The 19,260-nt window shown below is 36.5% G+C and overlaps 1 protein-coding gene and 1 long non-coding RNA gene across 52 annotated transcripts in view; one reads left to right on the plus strand and one right to left on the minus strand.

Moving 5' to 3' along the window:
- LOC144293771 (uncharacterized) overlaps positions 1 to 19,260 on the minus strand; it is a 583,355-nt gene that overhangs the window by 432,565 nt on the left and 131,530 nt on the right. For 2 of the 24 annotated variants that reach the window (XR_013361086.1, XR_013361120.1), the window contains exon 7: positions 2,323 to 2,382. The exons of the other annotated variants lie outside the window; for them this stretch is intronic. This is a non-coding gene — a long non-coding RNA (uncharacterized LOC144293771). The remainder of the gene's footprint in view (positions 1 to 2,322; positions 2,383 to 19,260) is intronic. 24 annotated transcript variants of the gene reach the window in all.
- Positions 1 to 19,260, plus strand: part of LOC144293718 (uncharacterized) — a 110,185-nt gene that overhangs the window by 16,129 nt on the left and 74,796 nt on the right. For 2 of the 28 annotated variants that reach the window (XR_013361010.1, XM_077864717.1), the window contains exon 4: positions 15,803 to 16,341. The exons of 25 other annotated variants lie outside the window; for them this stretch is intronic. Coding sequence is in view for 1 of the 3 variants with exons in the window: in XM_077864717.1 (XP_077720843.1) it covers positions 15,803 to 15,956 (154 nt within the window). In the remaining 2 variants the exon portion in view is untranslated. Of the gene's footprint in view, positions 1 to 15,802; positions 16,342 to 19,260 lie in introns of those variants that run through there. One more of the 28 variants, XR_013360998.1, reaches the window with a different exon arrangement.

Raw genomic sequence — 19,260 nt, forward strand, 5'->3', positions numbered from 1 at the left:
GTTGCTTGTAATATGTTCTTATAATTATTTGTATTTCTTCAGTGTTGGTTATGATCTCTCCTCTTTAATTTATGATTTTATTTATTTGGGTCTTTTTTTCTTTTTGATAAGTCTGGCTAGTTTATTGAACTTATTAATTCTTTCAAAGAACCAACTCCTAGTTTCGTTGATCTGTTCTACCATTCTTTTGGTTTCTATTTCATTGATTTCTGCTCTAATCTTTATTATTTCTCTTCTCCAGCTAGGTTTACGCTGCTCTTTCTCCAGTTCCTTTAGCTGTAAGGCTCAGTTGTATATTTGAGACTCTTCGCCTTTCTTGAGAAAAGCTTGTATTGCTATATATTTCCCTCTTAGGACCGCCTTTACTGTATCCCGAAGGTTCTGTAAAATTCCGTTTTCATTTTCATTTTTTCCATGAAATTTTTAAATTCTTCTTTAATTTCCTGGTTGACCTATTAATTCTTTAGACTATACACAAAAATAAACTCAAAATGGATGAAAGACCTAAATGTGAGACAGGAATCCATCAAAATCCTAGAGGAGAACACAGGCAGCAAACTCTTTGACCTTGGCCACAGCAACTTCTTGCTAGATATGTCTTCAAAGATAAGGGAAAGTAAAGCAAAAATGAACTATTGGGACCTTATCAAGATACAAAGCTTCTGCACAGCAAAGGAAACTGTTGAAAAAACCAAAAGACAACTGACAGAATTGGAGAAGATATTTGCAAATGTCTTATCAGATAAAGGACTAGTATCCCAAATTTATAAAGAACTTATCAAATTCAACACCTAAAGAATAAATAATCCAATTAAGAAGTGGGCAGAAGACGTGGACAGACATTTCTCCAAAGAAGACATATAAATAAATGGCCAACAGACACATTAAAAAATGTTCAATACTCGGCATCAGGGACATACAAATCAAAATCACAATGAGATACCATCTCACACCAATCAGAATGGCTAAAATGAACAAGCCAAAAAATGACAGATGTTGGCAAGGATGTGGAAAAAAGGAACTCTCTTACACTTCTGGTGGGAAGGCAAGCTGGTGCAGCCACTCTGGAAAACAGAATGAAGGTTCCTCAAAAAGTTAAAAATAGAGCTACCCTACAATCCAGCAATTACACTCTTAGGTATTTACCCAAAGGATACAAACATAGTGATCCAAAGGGGCACCTGCACCCCAATGTTGATAGCAACAATGTCCACAATAGCCAAACTATGGAAAGAGCCTAGTGTCCAACAACAGATAAATGGATAGGGCACCCCTGGTGGCGCAGCGGTTTAGTGCCGCCTGCAGCCTGGGGTCTGATCCTGGAGACCCAGGATCGAGTCCCACGTCAGGCTCCCTGCATGGAGCCCGCTTCTCCCTCTGCCTGTGTCTCTGCCTCTCAGTCTGTCTCTCTCTCTCTGAATAAATAAATTAAAAAAAAAAAAACAGATAAATGGATAAAGAAGATGTGGTGTGTGTGTGTGTGTGTGTAATGGACTATTACTCAGCCATCAAAAATGAAATTTTACTATTTAAAACAATATGGATGGAACTAGAGGGCACTATGCTAAGCAAAATAAGTCAATCAAAGAAAAACAATCATCATATGATCTCACTTATGTGGAATTTAAGAAACAAAAGAGAGGATCACAGGGGAAGGGAGGGAAAAATAAAATAAAACAAAGTCAAGGAGGGAAACAAACCATAAGAGACTCTTAATCCTAGGAAACAAACTTAAGGGTTACTGGAAGGGAGATGGATGGAAGTATGGGGTAACTAACTGGGTGATAGGTTAAAGAGGACACTTTAATGAGTGTAATGAGTACTGGGTGTTATATGCAATTGATGAATCACTAAACTCTACTTCTAAAATTAATAATATATGTTAATTCATCGAATTTAAATGTTTAAAAAATCCAGAGTATTTCTTAGCCCCAAAACTATTCCGTGTACTTCCTTTCTTCCCTTTTATTTAGATCCAATTAGCTTTAAAAATTATTTTCAATACAGTCTACTACAAAGGGGTGAGAGGGGTTACATACAGATAACTACATATAGGTACCCTGAAAATTTACATAGTACCAAGGATAGTCATAAGAGGCCAGGGATAAAGCCCAGTAATCAAAAAACTAAACTTATAACAAACATCACAGGAAGTCAATAAAGTCAGGAGGGTAGGACCAAAAAGACAGGGTCTAGAATCTGGGAATTCAGAGATTTAATAAGGACCACAGTAAGACAGAAAAATTTTGATCTAAGAAAGAGGATGATTTTTGCAGTCTTTTAAAACTGCTTAAAGCTGAATATTGAAAGACAAGTTCTCACCAACTAGAAGTATATTTCCATTCCGAAGTAACAAAAGGGTTCCCCATGTGTGTTTTCATCCTATTTGAAGAAAAAGAAGAAGGCTAGAGCTTTGTAAGCTTCAAAGAGATGAGACCAGGTGACCTTAGAAAGTCAGTCCTAACCATGAACAATCATGAGATCATTGCCTCAAAGTTTAAAAAAAAAAAAAATCTTTTAACATATTCCTGTTCTGGTATACAGAAATATGTGGCTGAAGGCCATACTGATTGACACCTATCACATGTGACTCAAGCCACAAGAACTCCTTTTAGACCACTACACCAGACCTAACCCTTTACAAAGCACCAATTGTTATTTACTTATTTGATATTATTCCTTATTTGATATTATTCAAGATATAAAAAACCTTGAATACATAACTGAATACCTAATATTGAAAAAAAGGCAAGGAAAATCTAATACTATTGTTTTTCCATCACCTGTGATCAGATGCAGGAGATAACAAAGGGCTAGACAAGAAGTAGATAATGTTATTTTATTTCACTCAACATCATGTAGCACATATCTACAGCTGATTTTCCCCACTATCAGTACTTAATAAATATAAAGCTCAGATACTCTTATATTTGTTTCTTTATGTCCCACCACTTTGCAAAACAACCACCTCCCAAATACTATATTCTGCAACATATGAAAATTTTACCCAACTGTTAAAGAGCTATATGTGTACCTATGTATAAACATATATGTAAATAATACAGAATTTACTATATTTTTATATTTAAAATGTTTAGAATATACGTTATTCTACGCCTTTGCTTATCCAAGACTTGTGAACAGAATAAAAGAAAAATGGAAAAATAATGAAATGCAATTTCTGGAAAAAAATGCCACTCTACTAACATTTGGAAATGCTTTCATTAACTTCTAGGAGGAATTATTAATTATAGGATTTAAAAATTTCTATCTTAGTCAAACTACAAAGATTAAATAGTTTGTGTCTAAGCAGCATTATTCTGTGGTATTACTTTGATCTAAGAACTGAAAAATCCCACCTGAAAAACTACTACTCCCTGGAAAACAGTACTAACACTATACCAGAAATTGCTCCATGAAAATTATAAGAACATAGGGGGGAAAATACTGATACTTTAGCCATCCCTTGTTTCATTCTTTATTCAACTATTTTCCATTTAAGTACTGACCAAGTTTGCTTTCATTTAGTTTCAGAGAACCTGCAGGCAAAAAATTATAAGGTGTCTGAATTATTTATTTTAAAACTTTAAAGGCATCTGAGGCATCTCCTATATTTTATAGACTTTGAATGGATCAGTGTCAACTACTAGGAATGTAGGCTCAATGATCCTATAAGCCCAAATGGCCATTCTGTACCCAAATGAAAAATGTCACGTGAGCCCTTTGGCCTTGGAGAATCTAACCCAGAACTGGCTTATTTATGGGAATTACATGCTTTAGTCACTAATAAATCTTAACAACCACAATCTATGAAGAAACAGATTTTCTTTATATTAAGTTACGGAAGTCAGTGATGGCTGTGAGGTGAGCTGCTTAGAAAGTAGTCTGTAAATCCAACTCTATTAGGTAAGCTTTTTAAGAACATTTTCCTGTTAGCAACAGAGGGAACGGTACTTTGGTTTAGATTTTATTTCCTTATGGAACATATTCTAGTGGTAAAAATGACTGAATATTTTGTGACTCTGAAATGCATTAATTAAAACATAATCTGTTCCTTAAGAACTCAAAATGTTTCTAAATTTGAGATGTACAACTGGGATATCCCAAACTAAATTGAGACTGCTTAAAGAGTGACTCCAAACCTTTCTGCAAAACTAATGCGTGCACCTGCAAGATCTGTAGGACATGTGAACATAACCTGAACATAATACCTTCCCTGCAGGATCAAACCATTTATATCCTAAAATTTTAGGTTCATTTAAACCCCTAAGAAAAGCTTTAACTTCATGGAAAGTATAATTTGTATGTTGACATCTTTTTAAAAGTTCAGGTTTCTAGTTCAAGATGGTAGGCCGTATACATTCCCTTCCCCAACTTCCTAGAATTACAATAATAGAAATGAACAAGAGGGACTGGGCTGAATATTAAGGAGACTGAGATAGTAACAATCAGGAAACTAGAGAATCTCCACAACTTAGAGGCAAAAATCAGACAAGACAGTGTAGGCTGAAAAGCTACAGAAGACTACAACAGAGGTGAAAGCTGCTCTAATGGCAGAGTCCCAGTGGGGTGCCAGGTTTGGGATGAATAAGAACAGGGAATAGCAGAATGCATAGGGCTATAATCAAGGAGATGAATACACTTTGCACAGACCAGTCAAGTGAGCTCTTCCTTTAAGCCTTTCTCTTCCTCTTCATGGCTATCAGGCAGCAGTATTTGCCCCAAGATAAAACCATAGAATTCTTTCTAAAGAAAGTGAAGGATCTTCTGGGTTGAGCTAAGACTCTGAGTAAGGTATAGAGTGAAATGGAAGTGAATATGAACTCTACACCTAACATAACAGGAGAGAAGCAACACATGTGAAGAGAAGCCAGATCTTTTGAAAATAGAGAACTCCTTACTATCGATAGATATCTAATGCCCACAGAGCCTTTTATGTAGAGTTCACTATTATTTGGGCTTTGTTTTCTGCTTAGTTTATTAAAAATCATCTGTCTAATATAAAACACTTTGCAAGCCAATTTTTCTCGAGGATTTTGACATTGAATACAAATTTGATTTAAAATCCTTTACAAATTCAAACTGCAATTACAAACATAACATGACTAAATCTTTTAAACACCTCAAATCCCTTAAACAAACACAAGCTTGCATAAATACAGTAATTATAAAACATGCACCTTTATAATAAAAACAGTTACAAAACACTAGCACCATTGCATGTAACTGCTTTCCTTATCCTCACACTTCTCTAGATTTCACTGATTCTACAAAATATTGTTTATTTTAATTCCTAGGCTTTTGATAATTTTTAAACCCAAAGGTATAAGAATACAAGCTTCTAAAAAAAAATACAATCTTCTGAAAGTCAAATTATAGAGCTAGTTTGTGAATAGTTGACACTGGAGGTGGAACATAGTGCCTAACGACACAGTTCAAAAAAGCATACCCAAGTCATCAATCACATGGTTGGACTTCTTTTCCCCACATGGTTGGACTCCTTTTCCCTTTGTTGAAATAAGATATTCTTGAAAAGTGAAAGTAACCAATTATATCTGACTGATTTTCCTATAATTATGATCAACAGACTCTGGCTATTAGTGTTATTAAAAATGCCATATCTCTTATCAGTATTTTACTATAACTAACAGAGGCCATAAAAGCTTTGTCTTCCAGAAACAGAGAAGTTCTGCTTATTTCACCATTTCTAAAACATTCCGTTTTCTTCCCCACATTTAACATCTTTGAAATTTGGGTACATCTTATAATGAAGGGTATCATCTAGTCCAGGTCAACCAGGAGCAGGTGTGGTCACTGCTTGCTCATGCATTTACTTGGTTGCTATTCCAAGAAGTATGACTGGAAACAGCAAGCCTTTGACATTTCAAAGACAACAAAATATTTAAGGATACTTAAAGGAAGAATTATGACCCTTGATTATTGACTGAAAATTTTCCATTGATACCTGCTGTCAAAAATATGAAAACAACAGTAACAAAATTTGCTGAAGGGGTGTCATAGATTTGGAAGAAAATCCCAGAATAAGAGTAGCATATTTCTAGAAAATGCTATAGTATAATGCTCTGTAAACTAAAAAAGGTGAAATTATGCAGAAAAACACAAACACTAATAATTTAGAGCCAATAAGTGGTTCAGAAGACTCATAAAGGTTAACAAAAGCTTTAGTTATACCTTAACCAATTATTTTATGTTTTCCTTTTTATGGATGCATAGTATTAAAATTATGCCTAACTAAGTCCGAATATATTCTAAATGATAAGAGAGATCTTTACTAAGATATAACTGGCAGTCATTTTTTTTCTTGGTGGTATAAAAACATGATGCATCTTATCCTCAAAAGCACCTTAGATTTGGTGACATAGAGTTGCTGTAATTTCAAGAAATTTTAGGTCTTTTAATCATTCCTAAAACACAATCTTGGGTCTCTCTTTCCCATTTATTAACGTGTTTGACACCTGTAGTTATTAACCTGGGCTCCTTATCTGCCAGTTATTCTAGTCTCTCCTAAACTGTTTGTTATGCCCTTGCTGCAGTCACAATCCCCCCCCGCCATAATTGTATAGCTCCCTCACCAGTTTGATTCTCTTCCTTGATTACACATAGAAAGAACTACATATTCAAAAAAAAAAAAAAACTACATATGTTTCATTAACAAACATATGCTTTAAAACATCCATAATTTCCTACTAAAATCAATAAAATTTAAGCATAACTTAGTATGCTCACTCTTCTCTCATATTATGCCTGATTTGATATTAATTGTATAATCAATTAATCTTTTATTCTTAAATATAAATGGATAATAATCTACCATTTCAGAAAAAGTGACAGCAAAAAAGAGAAGGATAAAGCAGAACAAATGAAAAAAATTCACATGGTTGAAGAGAAATAACTCTGGAAAAGAATATACATAACAAAAATTATAAATGATTTTATCCAAATATTTGAGGTAGCTACTATAACCACAAAGCAAGAAAAACCTACTGAGGGCAAAAAGAGCAATCAAAGAACAAGAATCCTGGTAAATCAAGACAAAAATTAAGATAAAATGAATTTTAAAAGAAGAAAATACAACTGATGAAATGAGAAATTGAATAAAAGGGTTAAGTATAGGCAACCCCGAAAAGCAAATAAATGACCTGGAAGAAAACATCAAAGAAAGTCTTTGAATATAGAAATAAAAAGCAAAAACAGAAACTATGAGAGAAAAGTTGAGATAGAACAAAAGCATAAAATCTAATATCCATCATAAGAATCTGAGAGAGAAACCAAAAAATCATAAGATAAAGATATTCTCAAGAAGATATATTTTAGCTGAGGAAAGAAATGAATCTTTATAGGCTGATAGACCTTGACAGGCTGAATTTAAAATTTATATATAAATAAAATATAAAAACTTCATTCAGGCTTATGTCAGAGAAATTTCAGAACTTCAAAGGAAAAAAAACAAAGTTTACAGTCTTTCATAGAAAAAATAAAATTTACCTAAAGCAAAACCAATATTGGAGTTGCACTGTATTACTTATTGGTTCTGAATGCTAGGGAGAAAAAACAACAACAACAACAACAAAAAAACGCTCAGATTCTGAAGGTGATAAAATGGTTTGAGCCTGAAATCCCTTACAAAACTATTCAAACAACTACAAAAATAGAGAGGAGACTTTTTTAGACATGCAAGGAGTCATTCCAGTTTCACTTTGCATTTCTTTGATTTTAATGAAATGAAATATTTCAAATTTTCACGGTTTATTTCTCTTTTTGCCTTGTGGGAAATACCTATTCGTGTGTTTTGTCCATTTTTAATTAAGCTATCTGTTTTTTATTCTCCTATATTCTGAAAACGAATTTTGTCAGCTACATAGGTTTCAAATACCTTTTCACAATCCATAGCTTATCTTTTGACTCTTTAATGTCTTTTGATGATGAAGTTATCTTACTAATATAGTTGAATATAGAAACTCCAAGAAGTCAAGAAATCTTCAAATGCTGGCTTGCAGGTAATTTTGGAGGGGTAATCATCAAAGTGTGAGAATGGAATGAATGTTTAGCATGACTGATAACTTTTAAATATTTAGAAATACTACACATGGTCATCTGTTCAAACTCTCAACTTAAGCCCTGCACATGACAGAAGTGTTTGCCTTCTAGGATGGACTTTTATGGATCTCTCACCCCGCCTTTACCTTCCACCTCTTCTTCTCCTCGCCCAGTTTAATAGCTGACAAAGCATCATGTGCCTGGAAAATCTTAAAAGGAGTTTTATACTGAATAGCTCCAGTATGAATCTGAGATTGTCTACTTTTCCAAAGTTTGCATTTACCCTCTGTGAGGTGCTTTCTATACCAAGATTTCCAACTATAATACATCAGCAGACCACAGCAGCCAGATCAATTCTCTTAAATGTAAGAGATGATGGAAAGGAGGAGGGGCAAGACGGCGGAAGAGTAGGGTCTCCAAATCACCTGTCTCCACCAAATTACCTAGAAAACCTTCAAATTATCCTGAAAATCTATGAATTCGGCCTGAGAATTAAAGAGAGAACACCTGGAATGCTACAGTGAGAAGAGTTCGCGCTTCTATCAAGGTAGGAAGACGGAAAAAAGAAATAAAGAAACAAAGGCCTCCAGGGGGAGGGGCCCCGCGAGGAGCCGGGCTGAGGCCGGGGCGAGTGTCCCCAGGACAGGAGAGCCCCGTCCCGGAGGAGCAGGAGCTGCACCGACCTTCCCGGGCGGAAAGGGGCTCGCAGGGAGTTGGAGCAGGACCCAGGAGGGCGGGGATGCCCTCGGGCTCCCGGGGACACTAACAGACACCTGCGCCCCGGAGAGTGCGCCGAGCTCCCTAAGGGCTGCAGCGCGCACGGCGGGACCCGGAGCAGCTCGGGGGGCTCGGGGGCGGCTCCGCGGAGGGGGCTGCGGGGCAGGAGCGCGAATCCAACAGCGCAAGCCAGATCAGCAGCCCCACCCGGAGCCTCCAGGCCCTGCAGACCGAGAGCTCTGAAGTTACTGCGGGAGCTGATCCAGGGCTCCAGAGCTGGCCGCCGCCACTGGGGTTGTTCCTCCAGGGGTTTGACGGGGTAAACAACCCCCACTGAGCCCTGCACCAGGCAGGGGCACAGCAGCTCCCCCCAAGTGCTAACACCTGAAAATCAGTACAACAGGCCCCTCCCCCAGAAGACCAGCTAGACGGACAATTTCCAGGGGAAGCCAAGGGACTTAAAGTACACAGAATCAGAAGATACTCCCCCGTGGTTCTTATTTTCTTTCTTTTTTTGTTGTTGTTGTTGTTTTGTTTTGTTTTGTTTTGCTTTGCTTTTTGATTTGTTTCCTTCCCCCACCCCCTTTTTTTCCTTTCTTTTTCTCTATTTCTTTTTTTTCGTTTTTTTCTTCCTTTTTTTTTCCTCTTTCTCTTTTCTTTCCTTCTTTCTCTCCTCTCTTTTTCTCCTTTTCCCAATACAACTTGCTTTTGGCCACTCTGCACTGAGCAAAATGACTAGAAGGAAAACCTCACCTCAAAAGAAAGAATCAGAAACAGTCCTCTCTCCCACAGAGTTACAAAATCTGGATTACAATTCAATGTCAGAAAGCCAATTCAGAAGCACTATTAAACAGCTACTGGTGGCTCTAGAAAAACGCATAAAGGACTCAAGAGACTTCATGACTGCAGAATTTAGAGCTAATCAGGCAGAAATTAAAAATCAATTGAATGAGATGCAATCCAAACTAGAAGTTCTAACGACAAGGGTTAACGAGGTGGAAGAACGAGTGAGTGACATAGAAGACAAGTTGATAGCAAAGAGGGAAACTGAGGAAAAAAGAGACAAACAATTGAAGACCATGAAGATAGATTAAGGGAAATAAACGACAGCCTGAGGAAGAAAAACTTACGTTTAATTGGGGTTCCCGAGGGCGCCGAAAGGGATAGAGGGCCAGAATATGTATTTGAACAAATTCTAGCTGAAAACTTTCCTAATCTGGGAAGGGAAACAGGCATTCAGATCCAGGAAGTAGAGAGATCCCCCCCTAAAATCAATAAAAACCGTTCAATACCTCGACATTTAATAGTGAAGCTTGCAAATTCCAAAGATAAAGAGAAGATCCTTAAAGCAGCAAGAGACAAGAAATCCCTGACTTTTGTGGGGAGGAGTATTAGGGTAACAGCAGACCTCTCCACAGAGACCTGGCAGGCCAGAAAGGGCTGGCAGGATATATTCAGGGTCCTAAATGAGAAGAACATGCAACCAAGAATACTTTATCCAGCAAGGCTCTCATTCAAAATGGAAGGAGAGATAAAGAGCTTCCAAGACAGGCAGCAACTGAAAGAATATGTGACCTCCAAACCAGCTCTGCAAGAAATTTTAAGGGAGACTCTTAAAATTCCCCTTTAAGAAGAAGTTCAGTGAAACAATCCACAAAAACAAGGACTGAATAGATATCATGATGACACTAAACTCATATCTCTCAATAGTAACTCTGAATGTGAACGGGCTTAATGACCGCATCAAAAGGCGCAGGGTTTCAGACTGGATAAAAAAGCAGGACCCATCTATTTGCTGTCTACAAGAGACTCATTTTAGACAGAAGGACACCTACAGCCTGAAAATAAAAGGTTGGAGAACCATTTACCATTCGAATGGTCCTCAAAAGAAAGCAGGAGTAGCCATCCTTATATCAGATAAACTAAAATTTACCCCGAAGACTGTAGTGAGAGATGAAGAGGGACACTATCTCATACTTAAAGGATCTATCCAACAAGAGGACTTAACAATCCTCAATATATATGCCCCGAATGTGGGAGCTGCCAACTATATAAATCAATTATTAACCAAAGTGAAGAAATACTTAGATAATAATACACTTATACTTGGTGACTTCAATCTAGCTCTTTCTATACTCGATAGGTCTTCTAAGCACAACATCTCCAAAGAAACGAGAGCTTTAAATGATACACTGGACCAGATGGCTTTCACAGATATCTACAGAACTTTACATCCAAACTCAACTGAATACACATTCTTCTCAAGTGCACATGGAACTTTCTCCAGAATAGACCACATACTGGGTCACAAATCGGGTCTGAGCCGATACCAAAAGATTGGGATCGTCCCCTGCATATTCTCAGACCATAATGCCTTGAAATTAGAACTAAATCACAACAAGAAGTTTGGAAGGACCTCAAACATGTGGAGGTTAAGGACCATCCTGCTAAAAGATGAAAGGGTCAACCAGGAAATTAAGGAAGAATTAAAAAGATTCATGGAAACTAATGAGAATGAAGATACAACTGTTCAAAATCTTTGGGATGCAGCAAAAGCAGTCCTAAGGGGGAAATACATCGCAATACAAGCATCCATTCAAAAACTGGAAAGAACTCAAATACAAAAGCTAACCTTACACATAAAGGAGCTAGAGAAAAAACAGCAAATAGATCCTACACCCAGGAGAAGAAGAGAGTTAATAAAGATTTGAGCAGAACTCAACAAAATCGAGACCAGAAGAACTGTGGAACAGATCAACAGAACCAGGAGTTGGTTCTTTGAAAGAATTAATAAGATAGATAAACCATTAGCCAGCTTTATTTAAAAGAAGAAAGAGAAGACTCAAATTAATAAAATCATGAATGACAAAGGAGAGATCACTACCAACACCAAGGAAATACAAACGATTTTAAAAACATATTATGAACAGCTGTACGCCAATAAATTAGGCAATCTAGAAGAAATGGACGCATTCCTGGAAAGCCACAAACTACCAAAACTGGAACAGGAAGAAATAGAAAACCTGAACAGGCCAATAACCAGGGAGGAAATTGAAGCAGTCATCAAAAACCTCCCAAGACACAAGAGTCCAGGGCCAGATGGCTTCCCAGGGGAATTCTATCAAACGTTTAAAGAAGAAATCATACCTATTCTCCTAAAGCTGTTTGGAAAGATAGAAAGAGATGGAGTACTTCCAAATTCATTCTATGAGGCCAGCATCACCTTAATTCCAAAACCAGACAAAGACCCCACCAAAAAGGAGAATTACAGACCAATATCCCTGATGAACATGGATGCAAAAATTCTCAACAAGATACTGGCCAATAGGATCCAACATTAAGAAAATTATTCACCATGACCAAGTACGATTTATCCCCGGGACACAAGGCTGGTTCAACACTCGTAAAACAATCAATGTGATTCATCATATCAGCAAGAGAAAAACCAAGAACCATATGATCCTCTCATTAGATGCAGAGAAAGCATTTGACAAAATACAGCATCCATTTCTGATCAAAACTCTTCAGAGTGTAGGGATAGAGGGAACATTCCTCAACATCTTAAAAGCCATCTACGAAAAGCCCACAGCAAATATCATTCTCAATGGGGAAGCACTGGGAACCTTTCCCCTAAGATCAGGAACAAGACAGGGATGTCCACTCTCACCACTGCTGTTCAACATAGTACTGGAAGTCCTAGCCTCAGCAATCAGACAACAAAAAGACATTAAAGGCATTCAAATTGGCAAAGAAGTCAAACTCTCCCTCTTCGCGGATGACATGATACCCTACATAGAAAACCCAAAAGTCTCCACCCCAAGATTGCTAGAACTCATACAGCAATTCGGTAGCGTGGCAGGATACAAAATCAATGCCCAGAAATCAGTGGCATTTCTATACACTAATAATGAGACTGAAGAAAGAGAAATTAAGGAGTCAATCCCATTTACAATTGCACCCAAAAGCATAAGATACCTAGGAATAAACCTAACCAAAGATGTAAAGGATCTATACCCTCAAAACTATAGAACACTTCTGAAAGAAATTGAGGAAGACACAAAGAGATTCTGCTCATGGATTGGCAGAATTAATATTGTGAAAATGTCAATATTACCCAGGGCAATATACACATTTAATACAATCCCTATCAAAATACCATGGACTTTCTTCAGAGAGTTAGAACAAATTATTTTAAGATTTGTGTGGAATCAGAAAAGACCCCGAATAGCCAGGGGAATTTTAAAAAAGAAAACCATATCTGGGGGCATCACAATGCCAGGTTTCAGGTTGTACTACAAAGCTGTGGTCATCAAGACAGTGTGGTACTGGCACAAAAACAGACACATAGATCAATGGAACAGAATAGAGAACCCAGAAGTGGACCCTGAACTTTATGGTCAACTAATATTCGATAAAGGAGGAAAGACTATCCATTGGAAGAAAGACAGTCTCTTCAATAAATGGTGCTGGGAAAATTGGACATCCACATGCAGAAGAATGAAACTAGACCACTCTCTCTCACCATACACAAAGATAAACTCAAAATGGGTGAAAGATCTAAATGTGAGACAAGATTCCATCAAAATCCTAGAGAAGAACACAGGCAACACCCTTTTTGAACTCGGCCACAGTAACTTCTTGCAAGATACATCCACGAAGGCAAAAGAAACAAAAGCAAAAATGAACTATTGGGACTTCATCAAGATAAGAAGCTTTTGCACAGCAAAGGATACAGTCAACAAAACTAAAAGACAACCTACAGAATGGGAGAAGATATTTGCAAATGACATATCAAATAAAGGGCTAGTTTCCAAGATCTATAAAGAACTTATCAAACTCAACACCAAAGAAACAAAGAATCCAATCAAGAAATGGGCAAAAGTCATGAACAGAAATCTCACAGAGGAAGACATAGACATGGCCAACATGCATATGAGAAAATGCTCTGCATCACTTGCCATCAGGGAAATACAAATCAAAACCACAATGAGATACCAACTCACCCCAGTGAGAATGGGGGAAATTAACAAGGCAGGAAACAACAAATGTTGGAGAGGATGCGGAGAAAAGGGAACCCTCTTACACTGTTGGTGGGAATGTGAGCTGGTGCAGCCACTCTGGAAAACTGTGTGGAGGTTCCTCAAAGAGTTAAAAATAGACCTGCCCTACGACCCAGCAATTGCACTGTTGGGGATTTACCCCAAAGATACAGATGCAATGAAACGCCGGGACACCTGCACCCCGATGTTTATAGCAGCAATGGCCACGATAGCCAAACTGTGGTCGGAGCCTCGGTGTCCAGCGAAAGATGAATGGATAAAGAAGATGTGGTTTATGTATACAATGGAATATTACTCAGCTATTAGAAATGACAAATACCCACCATTTGCTTCAACGTGGATGGAACTGGAGGGTATTATGCTGAGTGAAGTCAGTCGGAGAAGGACAAACATTATATGTTCTCATTCATGTGGGGAATATAAATAATAGTGAAAGGGAATATAAGGGAAGGGAGAAGAAATGTGTGGGAAATATCAGAAAAGGAGACAGAACGTAAAGACTGCTAACTCTGGGAAACGAACTAGGGGTGGTGGAAGGGGAGGAGAGCGGGGGTGTTGGTGGGAGTGATTGGGTGATGGGCACTGGGGGTTATTCTGTATGTTGGTAAATTGAACACCAATAAAAAAAAATTATTAGAAAAAAAACAGTATACTGAAAGCTAATCAGTATAAATGGTTGTGCAGGTGGTAAGAGATTCTTAAAAAAAAAAAAAAGGATAATGGAAATCTCTTGCTGAAAACCATCAAAAGGCTTTCCATAACACTAAACAAATCAAAATTTTTCTGCCTGGCCTCTACACCCCATTTGGCTTATCTCCTGATCACATTTCTGGTCTCTCACTTGAAATCCTATTATTCCCCCCTGTACTCACTCCACTCCAGGATACGGGCCTTTGTGAAATTCCCAAGAATATGTTTCTGCTGAAGGAACTTTGACTTGACATTTCCTCTGCCTGGAGTACTTTTTCTCCTGAAGGCTTAGTCACTAGTTTCATTTTGGTTTCTGTTCAAATTTATCTTTCTGATAAAAGCTTTCCCTGATACTCTATTTCAAGTATACCCTGCTGTGTATTATTTTTTATGGAATTTATTAATGTTTCACTCTTTATATTTCTTCTTATTTAATGACAATATGCTTTATTAAAATGTAAGCTGCATGAGTACAGGTACTTTTTTGTTTAGTTCATATTTATATCCCCTAGCCCTAGAACATGCCTTTATATAGCCTCATGTAACAGATGTTCAACAAATATTTGTTGAATGAACATTTTATCCACCTACTTCTTAGTCACACATGTGCCCTCAGAGTAGAAAGATGTGGGTAACCCTTTGTTACCCACAAAGGGTAACATTACCAAGGGCACATCTCCAACTATGAGTGTCAGAACCCCAAGAGGAATCTACTGAAAAATCCCAATATAAGGCTAACTGTTCAAATATCTTGACATAAGGCCCTATTGTTAGAGAATAAAGGATCTCTTGATTTAATCAAATTCAACTTCAATAAAATAAAAAGAATTTGCTTCTGGAATTGGGGGTGAGGGGTAACAAAAACACTTCAAAATGTATCAAAGAGTAAGATTAATCATGGTCATAGGAACAGGGTCAGAAGATAGTACCATTCCAGACTAGTTGAATTATTTCATCCATGTGTATTAATCACCATTGAAATTTTAAAAAAATAAAGTTTACCATAAGATAATTTTTTTTAATATACTCTGGGGGGGAAGTGCATATTAAACTTGTTAAAACCTACTTCTGTCCCCAGGTTCCCTCTTACATGTAAATGTAGTATGTTGTATCTTTAACAAAAGGGCTCTAACTCTCTTGAAATATCAGGGTTCATTTTTAGTTCACTAAATCTCCCAGGGAAGTTAGAGATTTCTTGTAATGTATCTTCCTTTATTCTCACTGCAAAATCAAACACTATGTATTTATGTAACGACTTTCAGTCTATACCTTCATAGATTATCTCATCAGAAAGTGCAAATACATCTTCATTATTCATTACAAAGAGAAAAATTTGAACCAGCAATATATTCCAAGTACTTGACACAGAACACAAGATTACAAGATTTACCATTATTGAAGGACTGCTACAAATTCATGCTAGGTAATTAACCCAAAAGAAAACAGAACAAGTTAATAATGATTATAAAAATAAACATTTCTTCATGTGAGAGATTATTTATTCTAATATTTCTAATTTTTAATTTTTTAATTTAATTTCTATTTTTAATTTTTAAAAGTACTTTATCCCGTTTTTGCAAAAAAGATGTATTTGTGTGTATGTTTACATGCAAATGAAGAGAAAGAGGATAGAAACAATGCTCATAAAATTGTTGACAGTGCTCCCCTTCAGGAGGAAAATGGAGTTGGGGGGAATAATAAAAGGAGATTTCTACATTTTCCTGACTACAGTCTATATAGTTTGAGTTTTTAACAATGAGATGTATTTATGTTTGCGTAACCTGTGTGCATGTCTGTATGAAACCAATGACTAGGATTTTAGGGGGGTTTAGAGTCATTAAAACTAAAATTTTAAAAAAATAGTAAAAAATTATTTAAAGGCATTGAGAGGTTGATATTTAAATATCATGGAAAATATATTCAACGTTTAAAAATGAAACATTTCTTAAACTGAATTAACAATCTTCTAATTGTTGTCTTTACATCTATATTTCTATATTGATATAGGCTATACTTAAAACATGATATACTCTTATTCCAATAAACATAATAAAACAAATATGATTTCTATCATCTTATAATATTATAATTCTTAGTCTTTACTCACTCAAGGAAGTGGGTGGGGGTAGAAGAAGGTAAAGAAGTTTATATATTTTTCATCCATTTCTAATATATTCATTTTTAGGAAAAAGGGGTATTTCTTAATTATCTCTTTTACCTTTTTACCTTTAAAGTGGAGAACTTTAAAGAAAATGATAGCAGTGTGTGATTGGTTGCTTCCTTCCAAATCCATGACCCACTTCCTGAAATCCTGCTGATGGGCTCTCATGTGAAACATTTCCCATCAGCAGTTTAAATTACCTTTCAGAACCTCCAACATGTTTCAGAATCTTAGGATGAATAATTAATGTAACTGCACTCACAGACCTTTGTAATGAGCACATATTTTATAAGTAAATAACTAATGTCCAATACCAAATGAATACCAATGGAATAAAGATTTCTGGGAAGCAGTCTGGGTGTTTTGTGTGAAACCTGAAATTGACACTGATAGGCCAATATTCACAAACTTCCACTTCTATTAGTTGGTTTTTAGACCCATTTACTCAGTGTGTCAGCTTAATTCTCATATTGGCAAATGAATGTTGTTTGTGGCTCATGAAAGAGAATGGAATTAGCTATATCACTTAACCACAGGAAGCCACAAATAATGTTAACTGATCAGCTGGCCATAAATTTACTCTTTTTAACTGTTGAATTATGCATTCAATTCTCTGCACCTGAAAGCAGTTTTCTTCTCCTTTCCTGTATTTGTGTCACTCTTTTCTACTTTGTGAATCATCTCCACATTCATAGATTATATTATGTGAATCAAAGCTTGCATATATATATATATATATAAAATAGTTCAGTCTCATATGCCTGTATGACTTTGAAATATTTTTCCATTTTATATTTTCTCAAAAGCCAGACTTTATAAAATCTAATTTAAAGGCCCTGCATTGCATTAGAAAACATAACTAAAAGAGTATTTGTGGAATTGACCATTTTCCCTGATAAATACCAAAAAACTATACTTCCTGAATTAGGTCTGTTTTTACAAGTTTAGTTTTCATGAATCAATAGACTTTTTTCAAGCAAAACTATTTCAAATGATTGTAAGGAGGTTAAATTTTTTTCTGGTCACTTAGAACACAGTTATGTCTCATTTTCTATTTGCTTTGAGAGAATCTCAGGTGGAAAGAAGAAACTCTGACTTGTGTGATAATACTATATAGTACTTTTATAGAAAATATTCATGAGGTGTATTGGCCTATGGTGAAGGAAGGCTATTGATTTAATGTGAAAAATCTACCAGAAGGGCTAAAGTATCTGAAAGTAGTGTGTTGGGGGCCAGCCAGGTCTGAGCTCAGTCCTACACAGTTATAGGGACAACATGCAGAAATAACTTGACTCCACTGCAAAGCTTTTTCATGTGTAATGGGAATAATTATTTCTCTCTCTCTTAAACCTGTTCTCAAAACTAAACAATGCATTTAAAGTGCATGACACACAATAATAAGTCTCAATAAACATCAGTTCCCCCCACGCCCTTTCCCCTTCCCTTGTGCAGTTAAAACTGTCACATCTAAAACCCCCAGGTGCCATCTCTCAGAAAGCATTGGGATGAATTCTAGTGTACACAATCTGAATATTAAGGTAGCCATGCTCTAGTCCCTGGCTTCCCCTTCTAATTCTACTTCCCTTTCTTGGCATTTATCACAACTGAAATGAATTACTCTTCCACCTTTGTGTGTCGTGTCTGTCCCCTCTGCGAAGCTGTGACTCCATGAGGACCATGCCCATTTGTCTAACCATCACAGCAACCTCAGAACCTAGCACAGGTACTCTGATGTGTACTCACTGAATGAAGGCAGGCCCTACTCTTTTTCTCTAACAACAACTGCCTTTTACCTGAAGCAGAGATGGCCACTACAGGCACATTTCACCATGGAAAACAATTCAAAACAAAATTTCCAAGACAAAAATATCCCATGTAAATTTTTACCAGCGCATAAAAGTTGAACATTTCCATGTATTCCACACAGAATGTTTTCAAATGGCTTATCGAATTACTTAATATTATTGGTCACTTTTCAAAAATACACATTCTACTTCAATTATCCTACACATATTCATGTGTGTAGGTTTTGCCAAAAAAATCAATTGGCAGTGATCTTTCTGTAAGAAGAGCATAAACATCCTTCTGTGATTTGCTGCTGTAAAAGTTCTCTGCTGAGCCTAAAACTGCTTATGACTTGGCTTTAAATTCAAGTTTTACCTGAACCTTTACTAAAAATGGAGGGAAAACTTGTTTTCCATCCTGTGAGTTGTCTGCCACTGCCATTACCAATATTAAAACAATTTTAATCCTTTAAAAATAAATTACTTAAAAAATATTAAGATTCTCTTTTAAAAAATGAAAAAAATAAACTTCACAGGGCCCACAGCCATGTGCATTTTATTTTTAATGCATTTTAAGGGAAAATTCTAAAGCTGTGAAAGAAACCTTATACTGAGTTAGGTAAGGATCAAGCAGCTTGGCAGACTTTGGATACATAGAAAGGAATGACAGAATGACATGGAAAGATGTCTGCTGGAACAGCAATGGTGAAAACTGCTCTGTAAAGGGAATTCATGGCAGATAGACTTGCCAGACCTAGACTTAAGGATGTGACCACTCATGATAGTTTTA

The sequence above is a fragment of the Canis aureus genome, chromosome 2 (genome assembly GCF_053574225.1).
Source record: "Canis aureus isolate CA01 chromosome 2, VMU_Caureus_v.1.0, whole genome shotgun sequence".
NCBI classification, from domain to species: domain Eukaryota; kingdom Metazoa; phylum Chordata; class Mammalia; order Carnivora; family Canidae; genus Canis; species Canis aureus.